This window comes from Emydura macquarii, unplaced genomic scaffold (assembly GCF_026122565.2).
Source record: "Emydura macquarii macquarii isolate MOO-44397 ecotype Brisbane River unplaced genomic scaffold, CSIRO-AGI_Emac_v2 contig_2422, whole genome shotgun sequence".
NCBI classification, from domain to species: Eukaryota; Metazoa; Chordata; order Testudines; family Chelidae; genus Emydura; species Emydura macquarii.
Genome location: NW_027132559.1, coordinates 23,467,960 through 23,495,018, shown reverse-complemented (window position 1 = coordinate 23,495,018; position 27,059 = coordinate 23,467,960). Strand labels below are relative to the sequence as shown.

The 27,059-nt window shown below is 40.3% G+C and overlaps 1 protein-coding gene across 3 annotated transcripts in view; it reads left to right on the top strand.

The window, feature by feature from the left end:
• BZW2 (basic leucine zipper and W2 domains 2) overlaps positions 1 to 27,059 on the top strand; it is a 78,945-nt gene that overhangs the window by 14,461 nt on the left and 37,425 nt on the right. For all 3 annotated transcript variants that reach the window (XM_067562107.1, XM_067562110.1, XM_067562108.1), the window contains exons 3-7: positions 1,237 to 1,301; positions 7,349 to 7,525; positions 9,812 to 9,915; positions 13,129 to 13,194; positions 26,383 to 26,518. In XM_067562107.1, coding sequence (XP_067418208.1) covers positions 1,244 to 1,301; positions 7,349 to 7,525; positions 9,812 to 9,915; positions 13,129 to 13,194; positions 26,383 to 26,518 — 541 coding nt within the window. In that variant the 5' untranslated portion in view covers positions 1,237 to 1,243. The remainder of the gene's footprint in view (positions 1 to 1,236; positions 1,302 to 7,348; positions 7,526 to 9,811; positions 9,916 to 13,128; positions 13,195 to 26,382; positions 26,519 to 27,059) is intronic.

Sequence of the window (27,059 nt, the reverse complement as noted above, 5' to 3'; positions counted from 1 at the left end):
TACCATTTTGTGTGGCACACTGAAGGCAATGACTTCTCTTCCCAGTTCTTTAGTAGCTAATAAACAAATCATGGTTATACACTTGATTAGGGAAGGAAAAATATATTTGGTGTTTGAGAGAAGTATTTAAGAACATAAGATAGGCCATACTGGGTCAGGCCAATGGTCCATCTAACCCAGTATCCAGTCTTCTGACAGTGGCCAGTGCCAGGTGCTTTGCCAAAGACTTGATCCTGCCAACTTCTTTGTTTTAGGACCCATATTGATTTCAGTGGGACTCTGTGCAGACATTAGTCATTTGCTTTTCATCACTGAGGGCTATATTATTGCAGCCCTTCCTTGACTGTGCAGAGGAGTAAGGTTCCCCCTTACTTCCTTGCTCAAATTTTTAGCCTGCTCATGAGGATACCAGGGGTTATTCTCACTACAAGCTAAGTGAAGCAAGCAAGGGAAGTGGCAGAGAGTGGGAAGATCCATGCTTCCCTGCTCCCCTTTTTGTCAGCCTGAGTAATTGACTCGGTGCACAAGACAAGAGTAAGCTGCTTTCTGAAAAGGGGTGACGTAATTTACTCTCTCCTTAGAGTAAGGGGCAGTCAGGGGAGGAATTGTGATTCTCCTGTAAATCACAGTTTGATCTGCTCCTGAGCCAGTGAAGCAGCCTGTTGTCCCTTACTCAGATCGGATTATAAGGTTTTAATCTAGTCTTAAATGTTATTGTTTTAGTTTTGTTTTTTTATCTTAGAATTCAGGAAATTCTATTATGATGATGATGCCAATTTATATGAATCTACAAACCCTGATCCTATAGATGATCCTATGGCTAGTTAAAGCTGGCCTTTATTAGAGCTAAGATAATTCTTAGTCCTGAGACTCGTTATCCAATACAGTAATTAATTTCTCTACTTTATGTCTCTTGAACTGGAGGCAAGACAAATGAGGTTAGGACAATATAACTTTTGAGATTATTTTCTGGTGAATTTCTGTGTAAAATGAAAGCTTTCATTTTTATAGTATTGTCAAGAACCAATTTTATCAGGGAAATTCATTTTCAAACAAATTATGTAATCATAACAATTTTATTTGTCTTGAAAATAATGAAAATTAATTTTTACATCAATTTGTCATTAGAGTTGCTGGATTCTACTTTTTTGTTTTACCGCTAGGTGACCATATTGTATGTAAGTACTTTGATTAAAATTGTATACGTAGGTTAAATTATTTTTCCTTCTCTTGCAGAAATTTTATGAATAAGCATCAGAAGCCGGTGCTAACAGGACAGCGGTTCAAAACTAGGAAGAGGGGTAGGCTAAATGCTTTATTTTTTTCCTGTTCATGAAGGTATTAGAATTATCGCAGACATATAAAGCATTGCCTGCTGTCCTCTAATTTGAAATGCTGGTGTTGAAGACCTAGAAAATGAACAGATGGAGTAACTGAAGTTTAGTAGGATTAAGGTCTCCCCTCCTACCCTACCCCCATCCTCCCAACAATGTTAAGGATACTGTTAGTATTTTTAATGTAACTAAAGTTATATTTTGTATACTTTTATGACTTCATATGAGACACTGGAGCTTGGCTTTGTTTGGTATTAGTGGGGAAAGCGAGATTTTAACCAGGATTACAGAAGATTTGGATATTAGGAAAAATAGTTGATGATGATTAGACACTTCCAGCTGCCACTGTAAAGGCATATTTTTGGTTAAGAAAGCACAACCAAAAAAGATTTCTTAAAAGAGAAGAAGCTTTCAAAAATGAACTTCAACTGATGAGGTTTTTAGAGTCATTCTATGCAGTCCTCCAAAATGGGCCTCTAATTTCTAAAATGAAGGTAACTTCTTACTTCTCAAATATCCCATGGGCATATAGTGCTTTCTTTTAGGATGATAGTCTGAAAACTTTAATATTCTTTAAACAGTTTGATACATTTTTCCCAATATTTATTTTTACTGTGACTATGGATTTTAAGAGTTAGATTTTTTAATTCATATTAAAAATATTAAAATACCACAAAATTCCTTTTCATAGGGGGTTTTAATAATTTAATATTAAATGTGTCTGTCTATGACCAAGTCTCTTCCCTTATTGTTTTCAGGATTCCATAAATTTTGAAATTATGTCGTCTGTGTGATGGTGAGGAGTTCATCTGGTGTGCCCCGTTTCTGTCAGGCATGTTGTTTCAGGTGATACCTGCCTCACATCCCTTTACCTGGGCTACAGAAAAGTCCAGACAGATCTTTGTAATCAAAGAGCGCCCCCCTTCTGAGGGTCTTGTTTATTAATGACAACCATAAGCACAAGTGAAGCTTGCTCCGGTATACCCAGGGATATTTGTTGTCTCCAGCTTAGTCCAGCTAGGAATCTGTGGCTCCTTCCTTCAGGAGATTCTTCTTTCCTGCACTTGAAACAGTCTGTGATCTGGAAACCCTTCTAGGTTCCTTCTTAGGATTGCCCCTTTTCAGTCCTTCCTTAAGCAGGAGTCCCCAGCTCTCCTCTAGGGAACTGGGTTGTATTAATTAGTGCAACACTCTCTCCATACACAGGCGTTTCTCCAGCTCTCTTCTCTGGAGCTTGATTGTGGATTAGTCAGCTGTGCAGCTTTTATCAGCTTCACCCCCCCAGCTGTCCCCTTTCCCTTAAACCTTCAGACTTCTCAGCAGGCAGGCTTTCTCTGCTGGTATCTCCTGGTGTCTGGACTGCTATGAGACAGGAAGCTATCTTTATGCTGGTCCCTTTCTCTCAGCTCAGCTTCAGTTAGTGAGATGAGAGGGGGAGCCTTGCCCCACCCTCTCTGCAAGGCTCTTGGCCCCGGGAAACCTTTCTTACTCCCAGGACCACTTCCTTTCACCCAACATTTCCCAGGTCTCTGTGAGCGCGTGTTTGTATAATATGCATCAGAACTGTCAAATTCTTCAAGGGCCATGCCACGTGAGAGAGAAGGCTGACCATTAGACCCCACTACCCTTGAGGGAGCGAATACCCTGTCACATTCTGAATAATGCTAATGCCACTTATCAAGGTTGTCACACTGTTTGGAGTGGCTCACAATTCTGGGTGCCAACCTCAGGGCAGACTGTCAAATCCCAAACTGGTGGTGTGTTCTAGACTTAGATTTCACCAAACAAGTAACAAGTGTGAACTCCTCAGGCACTATTAGCTACCTTAATAGAGTCCCTTTGGGTATTCTGATCTATATTGCCTCCCAGGCAAGCATGCCTCAGTTGTAGATGATCCCTTACACCAAAAATCACAATAATATTCAGGTTACTCCCAGTCCAAAAGGACCAGTCACTTATCCCAGGTCACACCAGATCTTGATCTCTCTCACCAAAGACAACGCTTGTAGCCAATCCTACAATAAACTAACTAAAGGTATTAACTAAGAAAAGAAGTAAGAGTTATATACAAGGCTAGAACAGGTATACATACACACACATGTGAGATACAGTCTTTGGGCATGTCTATACTGATGGTGGTACAAGTCGCTGCCGCCAGATCGATCTTTCTGGATCGATTGAGCGGTCAGTGTAGACCCGCTCAGTCGATCAGGAAGTCGACTGAGTAAAATCACTCCCTCAAGTAGCGCTGTGTCTGTGCTACGTCTGTGGCACAGCGCAGTGAAGACACCGCAGAAGGGAAGCACAGCAGTCGACGTGAGTTACGCAAGCTACTCTGTGTAGTTTGCATAACTCCTGTCGACTGCCGCCGAATCACCAGGTAAATGTAGACCAGGGCTTAGATTCCAAAATATGATAGTAGCTGTTATAATATGCAAGCTTTATATATCCTTTAGGGCTAACTCAAACTAAACAGCTGGGGACCCCTCTTTTATGCTTAGAAATCTTCGCACCTCAGAGTTCAAGCAGCATAGGGATAACAATTTTTCCTGAACAGGTATTTGAATTTCCTTCTCCTAGTGTTCAAGCTGTTGATGGAATGAGAGCTTGTGCACCACCCTCTTTAGGGCTATGGGGGAAGCAATATACAAAGTCTTTTGTCCACAATGGCTTATCTGACGTCTGTGGACCTTTTGTTGGGGGAGGAGCTAACTCTTGTGGTAAATTAGCATTTCACACTTGGTAAAATGCTTCTTCTCTGACTGTGTGGGATTTACAGTTTTAGCAAACATTTGTACAGTTACAGAACAAATATTTAAACATTACCTTATAACATGGCATACAAGTATTATAAGTAGGATTAATACATGGAGCATCCTACAAGCATTCCATAAAGTGTAAACATGTTATAATTCAAGATCTATTTTAACAGTACTAACACAATGGTAAGCCAGACTGGTTTCCAGCTATGCATTTGTCAGTGTTTAATGAGGCCTGGAGCCTTGGCATGAGCTGGCACTGGGTTTTCCAATGTCACCAAGATATTCTAGTGAAATATAACCTATTATGTGCACAGATGCATCTCATAATGTATTTTACAGATCATTGGTCGCTGTAGGTTATGTGCTTAGTCTGGGAATTGAGTCAATAAATGGTAGAATGGAGTTAGTTCACTTTGGCTGTGAAAAGAAACAATTGGTAGTAATGGATATGATACTATAGAAACCACTGAGCATAATTCATAATAGATTCCTATTTTAACTTTGAAATCTAGCTATTCTGCTGTCGCTAGAAACTACTGTTTTGTTCATTTTTTGAAAGTGTGTGTGAGAGAGAGAGAGAGATTATATATATATATATCCTAGCAGCTGTAGTAATTGATTCTATTATGTGTAAATTTACCTGGATTTTAACTGCTCTGGTTTACAGTGGATTTATCAGAACAGTTACATGGCATTTGTTTTTGGCAGCTGATTAAAATGAGCTTCAGTAAGCATTCTTTAAGTTACTGGTTTGTTTCTTCTGGATAGGCTTTCAGAGCTGTATGTCCCTTGACCTCTCGTCCAATAAATTATGATAGTCTGCTAAGGGTTATAATACATGGCTTACTGTGCCACTCCTTCTCTGCACATTTAATTGGTGGAACTTTTATTTTTAGTGCCTTTTTTTTTTTTTTTTTTTTTTTTTTTTTTTGAGGCATTCTGGTGTGTCCTCAGAAAAACTAACCTTCCCTAATTAAGTGGGCCAAGAATCAAGTGTAAGGTGCTCAGTGGCCAGGGCCATTAGTCTGCCCATATGGCGCTCTAGCACAGTGGTTCTCAACCTTTCAAGACTACTGGACCCCTTTCAGGAGTCTGATTTTTGTCTTGCATACCCCAAGTTTCTCCTCACTTAAAAGCTACTTGCTTACAAAATCAGACATAAAAATACAAAAAGTGTCCCAGCACACTGTTACTGAAAAATTGCTTACTTTCTCATATTTACCATATAATTATAAAATTGATTGGAATATAAATATCATACTTACATTTCGTTATATAGAATATAGAGAAGTATAAACAAATCATTGTCTGTATGAAATTTTAATTTGTACTGGCTTCGCTAGTGCTTTTTGTGTTGCCTGTTGTAAAACTAGGCAAATGTCTAAAGGAATTAATGTACCCCCTGGAAGACCTCTGCGTACTCCCCAGGGTACGTGTACCCCTGGGTGAGACCCACTGGGTTAGTCTATTGAAGCTCTGATGGGTCATAGGTAAAACAGACTGCCTCTCTTCTTCTCCATGTCTCATTGCAAGAGTTAAAATCCCCACTGAGTTACTTGCATTATATATACCTGTGGTAAAACTCCTCATGGACAGTTAGAGCGTATTTTCATTACAGGCCTCACAGCTCCTGGAAGCTGCTCCAGTAGAATGTGTAGTTTGAGTAGGGCTAGTTTAAGGGTACAATGGCAGAACTATTTGCTTGGTCTAGGTTTTTAATAGACCTTCATCATTATTTACTAGTAAGAGGGGTTTTTTCCTTCATGTGCAGAGTCTATTGTATTCTTTTTGTTATTGCTATTATGTGACCGTATGCCTTGGCACCATTCCTAAAATAGATGACAAAATGCTATGTAAAATTCATGGTTTTTTTGGGTTTAAACACCTTCAGACCTAAGCCATTCAAAGCACACTTCTGTAAATCAGGCCTTGCTTCGCTGGGAGGCTTCAAATATACATGGCTACCTATTAGCAGCTTGTCCCCTTCTGGCTCCCTTCATTTAAACCTGTGACCCTCACGCCCCTTCCTGTTTTTTTCATTAGTTGTCCCAAGTAATCAGTTGCGTTCCAGGCTCAGTGGCTCCTCCCCTTAGACTGGGGGAGGGGCCTTTAGCAGTGGGCAGGCGTTTGCAAATAGATGTACTCTCCTGCTGCCCTCTGCCCTTGTTATATCACAGGATATAATATTACAAAGTCCAGTCCTGCATTAAAATCTAGACCGTTTGAGGAACTGATCAGAGAACTAAAAATTAATGGTAGCTTCAGTACAAGTGATCATGATTTGATCATTTTTCTAATGTGCAAACAGAATAAAACCCAGACCTGAGACCGAGAGAGAGAGAGAAATTTGCTTTAAAATGGCTGATTTCACAAAGCTGAAAACAAATCATGAGCCTAATTAGCTGGGAGGATGAATTTAATTTAAAAAAAAAAAAAACAGCTTGTCAGTTTATCAAAAAAAGAAGCAGCAACAGGAGGTATATGCGGATGTGTCTAAGCTTCTCTGGACTTGCAAAGGCATCCATTATGACTAAGGGCCTTGACTTCAAGAAGTTGTCTGGAGGTCCAAGTGAGCATTTCAGTCAAGATTTTTGCCCAGGGACTGAACTAGGTGATGCATCGTTGACGGTCACTCTTCTCTGTTTCAAGAGCTGTTGCTTTCTGTTAATCTAGGGAACGACTGCTGGTGACACTATACAACCACCCATCCACCCACCCTCCTCTGTGCTCATAAAAAATAGGAGTTTGTTGGCTGTTGTGATCTCTTCTCTTCCCCAAGGCTTGCACATGTTGGTACATGAATTAAGGTGCAGTTACAATTTAAAAAAAAAATCAGAAAATGAAAAACTGAAAGTTCCTGCAGCACTTTTAACTAGGCAGCTTTGTATATCCTGTATTGTATCATCTAATTTAACATCATATATAGTACTGAGGAATACATTTAGTAAGAGAAATAGGAATAGAAAATTGTAGATGTATGCAATTTAATTTTGCACTAATGCATTTTTTTCTATTTAATTTTCCCAAGATTGGTTGTGCATGTTCCTTTTTAGTTTTTGAAAAACCAGGGGAAGAGAGAAATTACCATTCCCAGAGCTAACAAAAGCCAACTGATACCTGTGAAATGGGACAACCAGAATGGAAGTATATGTTATGCTCCCATACTGCAGACATGTCAGTTGCTGTTTAATAGGTAAATCTAAGCATATACATGGCTGGCTGACTTTTTTTATTCCTTTTTTCCCCTCCTAGATGAAAAGGAGAAATTTGAACCTACAGTTTTCAGGGATACAATCATCCAAGGCCTCAATGAAGCTGGGAATGACCTGGAGGCTGTAGCCAAGTTTCTGGACTCAACAGGCTCAAGGCTAGACTATCGTCGCTATGCCGACACGCTCTTTGATATCCTGGTAGCTGGCAGCATGTTAGGTAAACTTTATGTGCATCTTGTTGATGCTAGGAAATTTCTGTACATAACCGTTTGGTGGAGGAACGTGGTTAAATAGTGTACACTTTGTTCCACAAAAGCTATAAACTCTGCCCTCAGTTCTGTCTATCTAGGTACTTATTTGGTCCACCATCAGATTGGTGAAGTATTTGTATTATGGTAGTGCCTAGGGACCCTAGTCATAGATGAGGATCCAACTATGTCAGACACTGTGCAAACCAAAAGATGGTCTCTGCCCTGAGCAGCTTACAATCCACATATAAGACAAGAGGCAACAGATGAATACAGCAGACAGGCCAAGCATACAATGGGACAACCTTGTCGGCATGAAAAGCATGGTACAAGAGGAGTGGAAGACTCGAAGGTAGCTCTTTGGACTGAACAGGAGAAAGTTGCTGTATTCAAAGGAAAGGATGCTCATTATTAGGGCAAAGGTTTTTTGCAGTAAGGATCAAAGAGAGAAGAACCGTTGTTTTATTAAGATAAATTTATGTAGAGTAGGCAGCAACAGGATTTGTGAGAGCCTGAATGTGAGAGGATAATGCAACACAAAGGTTGTGAACCTGGGTGATGTGGCAGATAGTGGAATTGTCGGTGGGAATGGAGGAGGTTTGGAAGGAAAATAAGCTGAGTTTTTTGTTGTATTGAGTTTGAGATGGTAGCAAGCTATAAAGATGGTGATTGGGTTAGCGGTATTTGGAGATGCAAGACTGGTCATATGAGGAAAGGTTACTGTTAGGTACATTTAGGAGTCTGAATTTAAAGATAACAGTATATCATCATGATTATAATCAACTAGCACTCGTGTCTGAATCGCAACTCTGTGTTTTTCCATTTTGTATTTAGTAGATTTTCTTGAAGCATAATGGTCAATATTTTCAGTATTAATTTTACCTGAAACTTTTTTTTTTTTTTTTTTTTAAAAGCATCTTATGTTCAAATTCTGTTTGGGACGCTTTGTTACAAACCTGCATCGATAATTTTGTTCACACCGTAACTTTATCTAGTTATTTCCACTATCTGCTTTTTCCTCTAGAAAATAGTTCGTTCTCCCCTGAAACTCTATATTAGCATAAAAATGGTAGAGACAAAATGGTTATGACCCTAATTCACCTGACTTCAATGGGGCTGTTCACATGCTGAACTGAGGCCTATTAATGGGTTAAATTACTAGTATGTTGTATCTCGCTATGACACATTTAATATAATTATAGCTGGTCCCCTTAAAATACATCAATTATTGGTATTAAATATATAGTTTGATTTTAAAAAAAAATTGATACTTTCAGAAATGTGTGCAAACTCTGAATGTTTACATGCATCCCTTAATTTGCATGCAAATACTAGTACGTGCAGATTAGAGTTTGATCACACAACCATGTATACCTATACTATTTGCTTGTAGCTTTATTACATCACATTCATAATTGAACATATCTGATGCCAATAAAACTAGTTTTAATAAGGTTTAATGTACTTGACTTGCTAGGTATGGTAAGCAGTAAAGAGAGTAGCAGCATGTTCTGAATCTTAAAACAAGTGATGATGTACTAATAGTTTTCTTCAGAAAGGATTATGTTAATATATTTGTAAACAGGGATGAAAATTAACATAAGGGTGCTAGTATATTTATCAGGTAGTTGGCGCCAATCAGTAATCCCCACAGGACCACACCCAGCACTCAACACTCAAAGCCAGCCAAGATTTCCTGTTATGACTCTGTAGGCCGAGTGGTCTGTAGGATGTGGCATAGCATGGAAATCCTGACTTTTCCTTTCTCTATACATGCCAAATGCCACCATAGTCCATGAGTGCTCTGGCTTTACTTTCTTTTCTCTTTGCTTTTGCATCTGATGCCTGTTCTCACTCCACGTTGACCTCAGTGATCCTTAAGAGGTTATAAGCTTTAGTAAGGCCTTGTCTACACTAGCACTTATGTCGGCAAATCTTTTGTTGCTCATGGGTGTGAAAAACACCTCCGTGAGTGACTTAAATTTTGCCGGCATAAACTCTTGTGTGCATAGTGCTATGTTGGTGGGAGATGCTCATTGAGCTGGTTTTATTATGTTGACAGGAGAGCTCTCTCTTGTTGGCATAAAGTGGCAACACAAGTGCTTATGCCAGCAAAATTTATGTTCAAGTGTTTTTTTCACACCACTGAGTGACAAAAGTTTTGCTTACATAGTGCTAGTGTAGACAAGGCTTTTAGACTTAGACACCTTTACTGAGCAGTCCATCTTTATTGTGTTTTTTCTCTTTCTTTTTAGCCCCTGGAGGGACACGCATAGATGACAATGACAAGACTAAGATGACCAGCCACTGTGTATTTTCTGCAGATGAAGATCATGACACTATCCGAAACTATGCTCAGGTCAGGGTAGGAAGGAAAACCCGTTATTGACAGGTCACTGTAGTCAGTTTATAAATCATTAGTAAAGATTATAGTGATAAATCTGCAGATTGATTTTGCCAGTAGACTAGTTACAAAGCAGTTAAGAAGGTACAGTTAGGTACTAATCTGCCTTTCTCCTCTCTAACCTCTAAGCATTAGATAAGAAAAAGGATTCCTAGAATCATCTTGTCACAGTTGCTTTAAAAGACAATTATAGGGCTCTCATACATCTATCTTTGATAAACCTCATAAGAAACAGGATCAATCATTTCCTATTCTTTTCTTTAGTTAGTTTCTACATAGAGAGTTATTTACAAAAAAATGGTATTAGCAAGTTTATGTTTAATTAACTCATGGTACAGGAGAGTTAATGACTGAAAAATTTAAAGGCTAATCCTGCAACTCTTCCACATGCAAGTAATCAGGATTTGCACAAATGGTCCAGTTGACTTTAGTAGTCCTCTATATGTTATGAAAAAGGTTATTCACAGGAGTAAGGGTTTGCAGGACTGGACAAATAGGCCTACGTGAAATAAATACAAATAAGCAATGAAACTTAAAACATTATGCAAAAATATCTCAAATCACCTAACTTTTTAGTGGAGTATGACAAATAGTGATGACTAATAGCAGTGCATAATAATGTGTAATATAATAAGGATGAGTACTGTCAGTATGGAAAAACATGAATCACCCTATAATTCTGCATATAAGTAAAGCTAAATTTTAAAAATCGAAATCTCATTAGTGTGTGTCCAAGCATAATAAGTAACTATTTACAAAATAACAGATTTACTTTATCTACGTATCTAATTATTATTGTAACACTGTATACAGTAAATGAAAGAGTAAAAACCATTATTCCTGCCAATATGTTCAGATGGTATACAAACGCATGCAGGATTCATACAAAGGGCACTAGCATCAAAAATTGTTTCAATAGCATATTTTTATTGAGAAGTGAGAGTCTACTTTAGAAACCTACCTGGAAGAGTAAAATATCTGTACTTATGGAAAATAAAATTATTTTGTGTAACAAGCAACATGTTTAGTCACTCTACCCTGTTAAGAATATGCCTCTCTTTTTAAAATCATCTTTATTCATAATACTTATTACACAAAACCATTGCTTTGGGTTCTTTAGTTTTGATAGGTATTTAAGTTGTCTGCTAATGACAACTGGAAATATCAGTCGGAGGGAGAGAAATTTAGCTTTGCAATAGAATATGCATTTAAATGTAGAGGCAAGAGAACTAAAAACTGCTGTGTAGACTTTCGGGATCAGGTTGGGTGTCTATTTGCAGTCTAAACAGGCCCCAGGTATCCCAAGGCACTTCTCCACATTACAGATTGCTGTCATAATATGCAAAAAAATATATATATATATTTTTTTTTTTAAAGGCAAAAGGCTAAAACCCTAGCTCATGAGTTTCATTCTATTTCCACACCATAATTGACTATGTATTTCCATATCAGTCTGCTTCTCCAAATGGCTATAATTCATCCTTTATTTCATTTTCTGCTGCTCTGCAACAAGAGTGCCAATCATAGGCTCTTGAAAGCACCTTAAAAATACATTATCAGCATAAACAGTTTCTGTCATTTACCCCTAGGTCACAATAATTTGGCAACAACATAAAAAAATTAAATGATGTTTATTGTAAACCAGCTCTTCATCCCAACAGAATCCCATGTCAGTCATAAACTTTGTGCTGAATCTGCACAGTGGTGATTTCAACCTCTCTCCTCTCCCACCAGACACATCCAGCCAGTACAGCCACAGTAGGAGTATGTTAGCTGCCCTCCACCTTTCACCAGGGCTGCTCTCAGATGGAGAGAACAGGGAACAAAGGATGAAGAGACAGAATGGAGGGACGGATAGTGATAGGGAGGTAGTTATGGGAGGGGAAGAGGGAAACAGACAAGTAGAGGATAGACACAAATAGAGGGAAAAATGGATTTGAGAGGAAAAGAGGAGTGTCTCGTGGGGAGGAGAGAGAGATGGAGAGCCCCTAGTGGGAGGAGACCTGTGTCCTTTCAGGAGAGAACAGGGAAAGGCCCTCTGCCATCTCTCCCCAGCCATCCGCTACCCCATACGAGAAGGGAGATGTCCCTGAAGATGCAAGTGTGGGGAGAAAGGGGAACCCCTTCTGCTAATTCTCTGAATGTACCACAAAAGGATATGTATGCACACATATACAAACAGGGAAAAAAACTGCTGTGGAGAGGAGGGGATTTTTGGTAGGGAGGGAGAAATGCAAGACTCTTTATGAAAAATCCAAAACTTTTGAGGTCCTGAAATAAAATACTCCTATTAAGATAATCTGAAAATCACTAGAATGTGCACACTATGCTCCAGCAGCACTGACTGTTTCTTGCAGAGTTGTGCCTGAAAACCTTTTTAAAATAACTTTGCTAGCTTTGTAAGATATTTTACCCACCCCCACCCCTGGGATCATAAAGCATTTTATGATACTTTGTGTCAAGGTCTCGGTTAATAAGCCTGTGTCTACTAAAAGTATTCAGCCCTCACACCATGGCATTACAACCCCCCTCTCTTCATTCAGTCCCCCAGCCTCCCAAGGCAGCTATATTATCAGAGGATGTATGCAAACTGTCTCACTCCTGTAAATGAATCTCTGAATGGGGTAAAAAGGGGAAGTAGGGGCACTGGAGAGAGACAAGAGGGGAGCAGGGATGAAAGGTTGAGAATCAGAACTCTTGGAAACTCTAACTACTGCCCTCTATACCAAACACTGCTGCCCTACTGAGGCATCACAATGCTGTTTGTAATTCTCCACTATCAGCCAAGCTAGCAGAGGGGCAGAAACACCATGCAGAACTTGTGTCATGGTAGTTTGTGAGACAAGGGGTTGCTGCACAAAGGCGCACAGAACTCATCCTACTGAGTGGCTGCTAGTTTCCTGGAAACACAATGTATTTGGTCATATCTGAAAGAAAATTGTATAATAGGACGTAAAAGCATAAAAAGCCAGTAATCCATCTTTATTTATTCTTCTCATAGCTGGAGTAGGTCTTTTAAAAAAATTCTATATTCTAAGTTTGATCATAGATAAGTTATGAGTATTCTTTCTGAATTACTAGAGACCATTCTAGTTCCTGGCTCCCTTTCTGTGAAATACGCTGACTTATGTGTTTTTATTTCTTTAACTTCATCTGTTTTATATTTAGGTCTTCAACAAACTAATCAGGAGATATAAATATTTGGAAAAGGCATTTGAAGAGGAAATCAAAAAGGTAATGATGGTGGAAGTATCTCTTTGGGCTTAATATCACATATCCAAAGTAACTGAATATTCTTAAATGCTGTTGTTGTTAGTATCTTGATTTAACTTGGCTGGGGCAGAAGATATAAATTGTAACTCTCGGAAGTGGCAGCTTTCATTTGTAATTGGGACTTTATAAGAGTGCGGCCTGTGAAGTTTGTCCAGGGTACATACTGAAGAAATGTTTGGACTTACATATTTCTAGCCAGAATTAATATAAAATGTATTGTAGGTTAGTGTCTGGAATAATAAAACTATGGCCAGTGCTAATGTAGACATAACCTCCTGTGGCTAAAATACCTCCATTTAATAAATATGTGCAAGAAATGGAAAACTGTTGTAAGTGTTAAATATCATGCAAAGAAAACATGAGGGAATGTCTTTCTGATGTGAAACTGGTTCCCTTTACAAATAGTGGCTTAGAAATATTGGCTCTTATTTGCACATTCTTGCTAGTTCACGAGGCTATTTTTACACTTGTGCTCAGAGAACCTTTTAACTGATGCTGATTGCTTAGTGCATCACTCATTTTAGAACTAAATTCACCTCTAGTCCCCACACAGATCTGATGTTCTTGCTGTTAATTACTATAATCATTGACATGAGAAATGTTGACTCATTGCATTCAAATTATAGAAAGCTTTCTGCATATTTAACAAATGTTCTTTTTTGAGTAGTGTCTCTGGGGGTGCTCCACTGTAGGTGTGTCTGCGCCCCCATGCTGCTGATTGGAAGACTTTGGTAGCAGTCCTTCCCTCCCACACATGCACTGTTTCCCAACTGCCACAACGCCAGCCAGCATGCGCAAGCATTCCCTCCTCAATTCCTTTTCAGCTGTCCCTGGCTAGAGATGGAGCTTAGAGCTGTCCATTCACGGATCATTAACTCCCTTTAGTTTTTGTTAATTTTAGCTTCCCTTGAAGCTTTTTGCCTTTGCTCCCTTGTTTATTTTTTGTTGGCCATGCCAAAACAAAAAAACAAAACAAAAAAAAAGGAAAGAAAAAGAAAAGAAGGAAGGGTTTGTCTTCACCAACCCTGGTGTGAGCAAGTTAGTCTGCCCAAAGACCCGATGGGCACGGGCAAAGAAATACTGGAACCGTGGGGGCGGGGAAGGCATAGAAGATCCACCCCAAGGAAGGCTATGTCGGCACGGGCATGGGCACGGACCCTAGTGCATGTGCCACTGATGGACCATATGGTCAGGTCCGTATCTCCGAGTCCATCGGTGCAAGTCTCTCAGTACCGACATTCACCACCAGTACCAATGCTATCCGCACCACTGGATTTCCGGTGTGTGATGGACCTCTTGGTGTCCATTGCACTGGACTTGCCCCTACTCATTACCAGGGCTCCGGCACCGAGTTCACCCAGAGCATTGGACTTGCCAACATCTCCCAGTGCCATGCACTGCCTTTCTCATTATTGGAGTCGGAAACTGAGTAAGAGGACTTGGGTTCCTGCCACTTTTCTTACCCACCATATGGGACCCAATCTCGCTATAGGCATCTGCCGTATCATCCACCTGACCCTCAGCTTCCATGGTTGGCCAACCATGGAACCAGCCACCCAGTCCCCTTTGGATCACCCTGAATAGGGGAGGAAAGCAAAGGACGGAACCCAACCGACTGCATCTCAGCCATCCACTTCCAAGTGTCAGTTTTGATGGGGTGGTCGAGGCATCAATAGAGCGCTCTCCTTGCAATCAAACACTGGAAGACCTCATCCATCCTTTCAGAAACTGCCTTAACCCATTCTGCAGCACCTGGGAATGGATAACCTCAGACAAGTGGGTACTAGAGATTATGCCATCCATTTCTCCTCCCTCTCCACCCCCCCAAACACCCTTCCCCGTCCCTCTTCAGAGACCCCTCTCCTAAGAGTCCACTACATCAGGGGGTAAATCATCTCCTCAGCGTAGGAGCTATAGAATCTGTGCCTGTACATCTCGGAGGCAAAGGCTTCCACTCTCACTACTTCCTGATACCAAAGAAAAAGGGAGGCTGGAGACCCATACTGGACCTAGAGCATTCAACAGATATGTCAAAGCTCAGAAATTTAAGATGATCACTCCATCAACAATCATTTCAGCATTAGAGGAAGAAGATTGGCTCTCAGCCCTTGACCTTCAAGATACATATTTCTATGTTTCCTTCATACCGTATCACAGATTCACGCTGAGGCAGGACCACTACCAGTACAGGGAACTCGCTTTCAACCTCTCATCAGTCTCCAGGGTATTCTCTAAGGTCCTTTTGGTAGTGGCAGCCCATTTATGCTCTCAAGGTATCATGATTTATCCTTACATGGGCGATTGCCTTCTCAGGGGATGGTCCTTCACAGAGGCCCAATGAGTCACTCAGACCACACAGGATCTGTTACTGAATTTGGGCCTACAGATCAACAAACAAAAATCAACCTTAACACCAGTACAGTGGCTAGAATTCATGGGAGCTGACCTTGACTCCATTCAGGCAAAAGTGCTCCTACCACATCACAGATTTCTCAGTCTGTCCTTGTTGATAGACAATACAATCCAGCCTGCAAATTTCAGCCAGACATTGCCTCCAGCTGCTGGGGCACATGGTCACAGGCACATTGATTATTGCTCATGCCACATTATACATGAGATGCCTCCAACCATGGTTCAGTGTGGTTTACAGGACGAACAGAGACAATATAAACAAACTTCTATCAGTGCCTACCAGCATCAAGCAATCCTTGGACTGGTGGAAGGACCCAGCCAATGTCTGTAGGGGAATCCTTCAGTCTTCCCCGTCTCTACTCCTGACCACCAATGCATCCCTCATTGGAGAGGTGTGCATCTCAATGGTCACACAATACAGGGGAAATGTTCCCCAACAGAGACATGCCTTCATATCAACCTGCTTCAGCTCAGAGTGGTCAGAAATGCATGTGCTCACTTCCTCCCGCTGATCAAAAACACGCACACAAGGGTCATAACAGACAACATGGCCTGCATGTATTACATAAACTGAAGGGAGGTGCCAGGTCTCATTCCTTGTGCGTAGAGACACTGAAACTATGGAATTGGTTTATTTTTCACAACGTCCTAATATCAGCAGTCTATCTACCGGAAATACACAACACAACGGCCAACAGTCTCAGCTGCAAATTCCCACATGACCACAAATGGGAGATAGTTAGTAATACTACACAACATATTCGACAATGGGGACACTGGTAATAAATCTGTTTGCTACTTATCAGAACAAGAAATGTCCACAGTACTGCTCCAGCGTGGGGAGTGGACGACACTCCATGGGAGATGCTCTCCTCCTTCCTTGAGACAAAGGCCTTCTTTACACCTTTCCCCCATTCAGTTTGTCCTTCACTAACAGGCCTGTTGAAAATAAGAAGAGAGAAAGTAAACATCATACTGGTTGCTCCCACCTGGCCCAGACAGACGTCTTACCTTTACTTGTTATCTTCACTGGCATTGTGTTCACCGATGATTCTCCTAATCACTTCTTACCTCCTGTCACAGAACAACAGATGCACTCGCCATCCCAATTTGCGGATTCTGTGATTCAAAGCATGGCTCCTTCATGGTTTCAGCACACAGAGACATCTTGCTCTGAGGAAGTACAGGAGGTGCTGTTACACAGTAGAAAGGGAACTACTTATCGTACCTACCTTCAGAAATGGAAAAGGTTCCAGATCTGGTGTCAGCCCAAGTGTGTCACCCTTACCGCAGCCACCCTACCGGTTGTCTTAGACTACCTGTTGGCTTTAAAAAAAGTCAGGACTCTCTTAGTTTGCTAAAGTTTCATCTGGCAGCAATTGCAACCTTCCACCAGCAGGTAGAAGGATACTAAATCTTCTTTGACCCGACTATGAAGAGGTTTCTTAAGGGCATAGCAAACCTCTTCCCACAACCCAGGCTCCTCATTCCCCAATGGGATCTCATCCTAGCGTTAAAAGGACTGACTAGTTTGCCTTTTAAACCCATGTCCACTTGTTCACTAACTCATCTTTCCATGAAGACAGTATTCCTCATCGCCATCACCTCTGCCAGAAGGATAGAGGAGACAGCGGCTTTGATGGCGCATCCCCCTTTTACTGTGTTCTTCCCGGACAAGGTCACAGTTAGACCACATCCAAAGTTCATTCCCAAGGTGACTTCTGCATTTCACATGAATCAGTTTATTCAGCTTCCAGTCTTTTTATCCCAAATCTCATGAGGATAATAGGGAATCCGTTATCCATATGCTCAACATGAAAAGATCATTGGCCTTCTATATGGACAGGACAAGGGCTTTCAAGAAATCCCTGAGACTTTTCCTATCCATTGCAGATAGGTCAAAAGAGGCAGCGATCTCAGGTCAGAGACTCTCTATGTGGGCATCTGGCTGTATTAAGTTCTGTTACCAATCGTGTAAGGTAGCTCCCCCAACTTCAATACATATGCATTCTACGAGGTCGGTCTCCTCATCCGTTGTTTTCTTCAAGGGTATCCCTATATCAGAAATCTGTAGAGCAGCTACCTGGGCATCTGTGCACACCTTTGCAGAACACTATGCCATCCTGGGGGATTTGGCTGTGGACTCCAAATTCAGTGCCATAGTACTATCATCTGTATCAGATTCAACCTCTGGTGGCGGCTACTGCTTGGGAGTCACCTGTAGTGGAACATCCATAGGGACACTACTCGAAGAAGAGGCAGTTACTCACCTTGTGCCGTAACAATGGTTCTTTGAGATGTGTCCCTATGGGTGCTCCATGACATGCCTTCTTCCCCTCTACTTTGGAGTTCTAGTAGTTGACTCTGCAGTATTTAGAAGGACAGAGTAAAGAACACTGGAGGAAAAGACCCTTGTGGAGCAAGAGGCAACAGATTCCAGCTGACCATCAGAGGTGATAAGAATGAACTGAAGAGGCGGGGGGTCAGCAGAGTCCTATATAGAGCACCATGAAGGTGCAACTCCAGGGGGTTCCCTGACCCTATGGGTACCACTGGGGGAAAAGCCTTCTGGCAGCTGTGCACAAGACACGCACACACCTAATTGGAATGGACATGAGCAATACATCTCAAAGAACAATTACAAAGGTTATTAACCATCTTTTCTTTGAGATGTGTGTCCCTGTGGGTGCTCCACAACCCACCCTCCACCCCTCTACTTCAGAGTTCAAGTAGTTGACTCTGCAGTAGAGAAGGAACTGAGGAGGGAATACCCGTGCATGCTGGCTGGCCTCATGGCAGGAAGGAAGCAGCGCATGTGTGGGCGGGACGCACTGCTACCAATGTTCTCTGATCAGCAGCATGGGGGCGCAGACACCCCTACAATGGAGCACTCCTAGGGGGACACATTTAGAAGAACTATCGTTACTGCACAAGGTGAGCAACTGCCTCATGCCATGTCAATTCAAGCTGCCTCTTCTTTTTAACTTGCAGTATAATTTGTTTCACTTTGAGTTTTGTGCATTTTTAAGAGTTCATATTACACAATCATGCCAGCCACAGATTGTGGTCAATACAGAGTAATTTGAGGCTTTTTAAAAATGGGCTAATGGACTGATGATGATCATCAGTTCAAATTAGTAGTGCCCAAGTAGCTACCTAAAATGGATTGCTGGTTTCTAGCACATGTGAACTGATACCAGTCCCATTTCCAGTGGCAAGTAACTCAGCTGAAAAAAAAATTATAGTTGGCACTAATAGTCAGCCTTGGCAGCAATGTCAACAGAGATTCCAACACTTAACTGGGTGTGGAAATATTTTTCTTACTATTCGTGATGGCTGTTTGATGTTAGGGTTGAAGCATGTTGTTAGAGCCTTGGTGGAAAACGTGCACTGGTGTTCCCCAAAATTGTGGATTACTGGAGGATGTTCATCTCCAGGATTGTAAATCTAGCTATTTTTCCTTACCCCAAATTCGCAAATAAGACTTATGTTTCAGCTGTACCCCCTCAGGCTGTGATCTTCTCAAGCCTCACAATTTAATTAGTCAGCTGGGTTAGATTAGTATTTGGATGAGACTGCTCAAGAGCCTACTCAGGTGCTGCATAGTTAATAGGCTATAAACCATTTCACTACTGTTTCCCCTCTGTCAGCCCTATTACTCTGTCCTCAACTAGTATTCTTCAAAGGGGCTCATAGGGGCCACACCTTTGGCGTGGATGCAGTATGCACTCTTCTTCTGAACTGGCAGCTTTATTTGCTAGTGCCAGGGTTGAGGATCGGGGCACCCTTCCCTTCTCCATCCCATTTCAGGAAACTGGAACCCATGAGGATGCTGGCAAGGTTTAGGGCCTGAGCTCCCCAGCCGCACTATGTTGGCCTTTGTACTGGATCACAAAGAAGGCTCATTGTGTCCACCTCATTCTTTTTTGTGCTGCAAACTTGCGCTGCAAGTAGCCACAATCCAACCCATAGAGTAATTCAGTTTAAAGTCCCTTGCAGTAGTATTTCAGTATGTTAGATTTTTTCCCATCAAATATTTACTGCTTCTTCCTTAATGGGCAATAAAATGCATGAGTAGATGTTGATAAACAGAATTTATGACAGATGTGGTATTACTCCTAAAATATGTTCCTATGGAAATTGGTAGCTGAAAAGGGAGTTAAATCTACATTACTCTTAGAAAGGCATGAGAAGTGATGATAGCTCAAGAAATGGATACCAGCAGTGAAGCTGTTACTGTGGCAGTCATTCAAATAATTCAATTTAGCATGTTGAGGTAGCACTAGTTTAAAATTTCAGTGAGTTAAAAGACAGTCATGCTGAAAATCGGGGCCAGACTAGAAATCTCACTTTAACCAAGCAAGTGGTATTTGGGGGATTTTTTTATTGTATCAAGTGGCAATCTGCACTCTAGCGCTTGCTTTCGCTGGGTCATTTTTTATATCTTTCTGTTCATAATTATTATAAAAGGCACCTTCCGAAGCATTTCCCTTTCTTGTCTGTTTTTGGCTTTCAAATCTTACTGTAAAAGAAGTGAGATGTAAAAATATCCTATTTTTAAAAGGACTTTCTCCCAATTGCATCAGTATATCACAGATTTCAGTAGCATTTTCTCTCTGATGAGAAATTTTTAATCTAGACTTTTATTTCATACAAGGAATTTCAAAAATTGTCGGAAAGGATGTCTTTGCACAATGGCTAAATTTGCTAACTCTCTGCTGGATGAGGTAATAGCTTTTATTGGACCAGCTTCCGTTGGTGAGAGAGCGAAGCTTTCGTGCTCCCACAGAGCTCTACTCTCGTCTGGGAAAGGTATTCAGTGTCATAGTTAAATACAAGGTGGAATAGATTTTTTTAGCATAAGTAGTTAACAAATATTTCAAAAGACTGTTCAAGGTGAAGTGGCCCGTTAACACCCTTCTAGTCATGGGGGGGTGGGGAGGGGGAGGAAGAAAGGTGGGAGGTAAGAGGGGTTGTTAGTGGATTATGGATTGTTGTAATAAACTGTAAATCCAGTCTCTGCTCAGTCCATGATTTTTAGTGTCTAGTGTCTAGATTTTTAGTGTTAAGCTCCCACGCTCATCTTTTGAAAGTGTTGTTGTGCAGGTTTCCTTTGAGAATTGGGACTGATAGATCAGATATATAGTGATCGCTTTGTGAAAAGTGTTCACACACAGGTGATGTGATGTTTTTGTCTTTTTTATCACTTTCTTGTATGAATTAATTCGAAAGCATACTGATTGTTTGGTTTCATCCACATAGTTGTTATTGGGGCATCTAGTGTACTGGATGAGATGCACCACATGTTGTGATAGGCAAGCGCAGGACCCATTAATCTTGAAAGGTATGTTGTGCAGGGTGTTTGATCATTGTAGCAGTTGAGCTATGTCTGCAGGTTTTGCATCTGTTATTCTGGCAGGATCTGGTGCTGCTTTGAGTTAGTGTCCTGGTCTGTGGGGAGCTTGCTTCTGATGATGATGAGCTAAGAGAAGGTGAGGGGTTGTTTGAAAGCCAGAAGAGGAGGTTCAGGAAAGATTTCTTTCAGGATGGGATCCCCATCATGTATGGGTTATAGTTGTTTGATGATACCCTATATAGGTTCCAGTGTGGGGTGGTAGATGACAACTAGGGGTGTGCAGTCGGAGGGGTTTCATTTCAACATTGAAGCAGGTTCTCTTGGGGTATTTGGGTGGCCCATTCCATGATGCGATCTACTTCATTGATGGAGTGTCCTTGTTTGGTGAAGATGGTTTTGAGTGTGTTAGGGTATATATCTCGGACTTTCTCCTCAGGGCATATTCTGTGATATCTGAGTGCCTGGCCGTAGATAACAGATTTCTTGATGTGTTTCCAGTGGTTACTGGATCTGTGAATGTAGGAGTGGTGATGCGTGGATTTCTTGTGTATAGTTGCCTTTACGGTTCCATTGTTGAAGCTGATCATGGTGTCCAGGGGGTTGATGATGGTGTGGGAATGTTCTTTAGAGAGTTTAATGGATAGGTGGTGGTGGTTGAAGTTGTGGAAGCCCAAGTTAACCTACTACAGTTAAGGGAACACCTAGGAATCTGAGGAATCCTAGGAAAACGCCTGAGACCAAATCCTGCTCACCTTACTCATGTAGGTATTCCTATTAAAGTCAGTGGGACAACTCATGCAGGATTAGCCACATGTTCATGTGCTTATCAGTAGATGTATATAACATACAGTAGATATAAGGGTTCAGCCTTGCAGCATTATACTTGCCGACTGTCCTAAGTAACGTTTTTCAAGGCGACGGAAATATATTTTTCTCCATTATGGTAAAGGGCAGATGTGTAGATTTTTGTACCTGCACTGGTAAATGTTAATGAGGCATACAGGAGTGTGTGTAAGTAGAGGGATATGGTATAAGGAACTTTGGTCGTGTTTGTCTTTCCCTAATGAAAGCAAATGAAACTAGGTAGTAGGATCCCAGAAAAATGGCATTCTGAGAGATGAAATATAGATTAGCATAAGATGCTGAGCAGAACAAAATAGGGTATTGTGGGAAGCTTGCTTGTTTCTCTGTGGATATGTAAAGTGCTTCACTTTGCAATACTGACAAGCCGGTATCTTTCATAAGTATTTTTAAAACAATTCTGTGAATTTTAAAGCAACAACCCACTTCAGGCAATGGGGTTATTCAGGAATAACTGCACTTCTGTAGGTGGATGGAAGCCCTTAGTCATCTTCATCTTTGTGCTTTTCCAGATTACAAGAGAAATTCAAATGCACTGGTATTACCATATACCTTTTAGTTTACATAGGATAAGTGTGGATAGTTTGTACTGCGCAGAACTTCACTTTAGGCTTAAAAAAGCAAAGAAAGACTAACGATATCTTGAAACACATCACAATAGACCTGATCCTGGCCAATTATGCACTCAAAACTCCCACTGAAATAAGTAGGAGTTTTAGATGTGCAAGGAATACGGTACTAGAGCCAGAGTCAAACTTCTTATTTTTCATATCGGGAACTAATTTGTATTCATAACCAGATGCAGTAATAGCATTGCTTGTCAAACAGTGGGTAATAAGCCATTTAGAACCCAGTGGAATGTTCCAAACTATTCTGAAATAACTTGGGCATTTTGTGACTACCCAACAGAGGTTAGTAACAACAGAACATTTTGTGACTACCCAACAGAGGTTAGTAAGTGATAGTGAAGGAAGAGCTTTAAAAGTAATCAGCAATGAAAATCTGTAATAACGATTTAGAATTGAACAACTTTGTTCTTTTTGTTGTTGTTTCGAAGAGGGTTAATTAAATATTTTGAAGTTTTTCCTTAATACCTAATTTAGGCTGCATTTTGCAACTGAATGAGAATTGTATAATAATACCTCGAATTAAGGAAAATGATCCTCTACATAGCTCTGAGAAGCGTATGTTCTATCTTTTTTTTAAACTTTATTAATTCAAATATTCTTATAGCATCAACAGTGTATTAGGCATTTACAGAAGGAAGACAAGGTCCCTGCCCCAAAGATACTGTATTGAAATGTAATATACTTAAAGAACTTTTAAATTAGAACCTGTCCCAAAAGACTTTGTAAGAAGAATGTTTGTTGGGGTGGGGGGAGAGGAGAGAGAAGAAACAGGAAACATTTAAAACAATATTATGTGACTTCAGATCTTGCATTAACCTTTAAAGAAATAGTAAAGCTCAATTTGTAGATTTCTGACATTCAGAAGGATTGATAAATGTTAATGTTGTGGGTTATATAATACTATAGTATGTGATTTTCCCCCCCCCCTACCCTCTCCCTTTATGAATGACGCTTTATGGAGAGAGATGTAACAGAGTTTTTTCCCTGTTACCATTCATGTTTGTGTAGAAGCATTTCTGAATAATAGGAATGTGTTCCTATTGTTAGTATTATTATAGTGCTTTGATAGTTAAAGATGTTTCCATTCCCTTTATAATTTCCATCTCCTCATAGCTTATAGGAGTGTTACGTTGCCAGTAATTGAGGCTTTGAAAATAGCAGCTTTTTGCCCAAGTTCAGACCTGACATGAATAGGTGCAGCTCGCCTGAATTTGTCCCAGGGATTTCTATGGGTCACACAAACAACAATGCCAGCTGCACATCAGGTGTAGAATGGTCAGAAATTAATACTGGTTTGAAATGCTACAGTAGTTAATGCACCCAATTTGGCTTCCAAAGAGTGTGCATAATCCTTATTTATTTGCCAAAATGGGGACGAATGGGATGGGCGATAACTAAAGATGCCTCCCTCTGACTAACAACCTTGCAGGCAGTCTCAGTACAGAGACCAAAAAACTGGAAAGTCTGAATTACTTTCACTGCTTCCAGGTCTCATTTCAGGTAGCACATAGGCTTGGATAAAGAAGACTTAAGTCCCCATAGCCATCAATCAAATAGTTTGCACTGGCATTAGATTGGAATATTTTTAAAATAGATTTCAGCTGTCACGCTAAATGTTCTAGCTACTGAGAGTTTTGACCCTTGCTATTATTTTCCCACTGGCATTTTCCCACATGCTTATTGTCTGAACACTCTGGGCTCTCTATATGAGGAGTACTAATAGATCTGGTGTCACTGTTCCTGTGGCTTTTAATCATAATTCAGAGTTACAGTAGACTAAACAAATGCAATAAATGCACGTTTTAGATAGGTACTATCAAACATAAATACAATTTTTCTCTAACCTGGATCTGTTGGTTTTGATAACATTCTTTAAATAACTTTTCCTCCTAACCATGTTAAGCTGGAGTCAGTCTGTACCTTCTTTGGAAGAGAAGTTCCTCACCCATATATTTATAAATCTTCTAGTCATCTTCATCCCAGATTTTCTTACATTTTCTGCTTAAATCACAATTTGGCTGAAAGAATAAAGTTGCACTTGGGATTTTGTTTTCAATTCCTATTTCTTTTATCCTAAAATAGCATGTTGCAAGCAATTGGCAGATGCCTGCTAAAGGGCCAGATGGTGGATTTCCTTCGGTTGAATCATTTAGGGCCTGTGCAAACTATAATTTAAAGCCTATATTATGTAATCTCTACAGCATGAATGAAGAGAGCTTCATTTTTGAGCTTACAGATACACAGCAGAGTTATTTGCAAGATATGATGGTTTTTTAAAAATGGTATTTTACTAGTGATCTTGAATTTTAGACTCACTATATTCAGACAGCTTTTGTTTAACAGGACACTTTTCAGTGCTAGTGACAATGAATTTATTGTCAGCAGGAAGGTACAGGAGCACACTTGGTATTCTGTTTTATCCACATGGATATCAGCTACATAGAAGAGGTAATGCTCCTGATTTGGAGAATAGGATAACAAAATGTCCATGCCAGAGTGGACTGCTTTTCATCACTTCATTGGCTCTCTCCACAGACTGCATGTACTATACAAATAGGGGAGAAAAGGACGGGGTGTGCGGGGGAGGGAGAAATGCCATGACAGTGGTAAGGGGTAGTGTCAATGGTTGGTAGCTGGAGATGAAGAGGAGTTAGAGAGATGCCAGTGTAAAGAGCCAAGAATATATTTTTTTATCAATCAATAGTGATATCCTAAATTCTTGGTTTTTTCCTGCTGGATGAACTTATGAACCTGCTTCTGATGGATTCTGCATTTTGCCAGATGTGAGTTTTCTACCAATGGTAGAAACTGTTTTTAGCCACCCCTTTCTCCCACAAACCATCTGGTTTAACAAAAATCACATGTTTTGCTTTGGGAAGAACTTCTTTTGCACAGCTCTTTTCCTGGTAAGAATGAGAGACGATAAAATGCATAGTAAAATTAAACAAAATTAAAAATATACAAATGTAAAATGGGGAGGTACATTAAGGGAAATTAAAAGTAAATGTAACACCCACATAGGTTTATACAGTACTTGGATTCCAAGTCACAGAAAGGGTTTGTAATTGCATATCTGAAACCAGCTGGTAATAAACACTAGTTTTTAGATACCCAAGAGACATATGCTTGACTGTATTTTCTCTGAACAGGTCAAATCTTCTTTCGCTTTACACAGTAGGGAAGCTTGTATTTTCTTCTCAAACCAATTTGCTACCATATTGTAATTAGCAATGGGAATGATGAGATCTCAACAGCAGTTTACATTCTGCATTTCCTTTGTCAGCTTTATCAAGAATATCAGTATTGCATAAATTAAGAAATTATTTTGAATGTCAGCTGAAAGAGAATCTGTTGTAATTTCATTTCCTGCCCCCATCCACATAGGGAACACTGGAAGCTCTCATGCATGATACTTTTGGTGAGTCAGTAAAGGAACTGCAGCTGTAGGGTCTGATCCAAATGCCACTGAAGTTATCTGTGGAAAGATTCCCATTAGCTAAATGAAGTCAAGAGAAAGACTCTCTACTAAAAGACTCCCATTAATTTCAAAAGTCTGTGGATGAAGCCCTTAATGAAAAACCATCCTTGGCTTTAAATGCTGAAGGACGGATCCATCACCCTTACTCAAGTAGAGTAGTGCCTTACCCTCTGAGTGGTTTTATTTTCTTCAGTGAGATGTTGAATGGGGTAAGTGTGGCAAAGCTTGGCACTAAACAGATTCTGTTATGGTTCTGGTGAGTAGCACTTTACTCCACTAGCATTTCCACTGACTTCAATAGGACTGTTTGAGAGGCAAGGGGTCCATAATCTGATCCTTGTTGTTCTTCACTACACATCATCATTCTCTGCAGTAACTGTCAGATTTCCTTGTTTGTCTTATCTGACCCACAGCTCCTGTTGTTTCTTAAAGCCTTTTCTGAAACAGAGCAGACAAAGCTGGCAATGCTCACTGGGATCCTGTTAGCCAATGGAACGCTTCCTGCTACCATACTGACAAGCCTTTTCACTGACAACATAGTCAAAGAAGGTAAGTTTTGGTATAGTGTCTTCTTTATTTTTATGTTATTATTTTGAAATGTTTTTTCTGGTTGTAGCTTTAATAGGGTTGGGAAGAAATGTATTTTGTAGAACCTGTGTTAATATTAGAGAGAAGGTGGATGAAGTAATATCTTTTTATTGAACTAACTTCTGTTGGTGAAAGAGACAATCTTTCTGAGCTCCACAGAGCTTGTTTTCCAGTCAGCAGTTGGGGTCTCTCATATCCTAGGACCCTCAGAGCAACAACTACACTGAAAACAACATATGTTAATCATGGCATACTGGGAACAGTACAACAAAAGGTCAAATTTTTAAGCAGATGCAGATAGTTACTGAAATATGCCATCCCAAAATGCCAGCTCGAATGCAGTCATCAAAGTGGAAAAAATAACAACAGGATAATAAAACAGGACTACTAAAATAGAAGTGTATAGACAGGATCTAAAACATATTATGAATGAGCTATAGTTTGAATTCATATGGAAAAGTGTTTTTTGGAATTTCAGAAGAACAAAATACATCAAGTACTG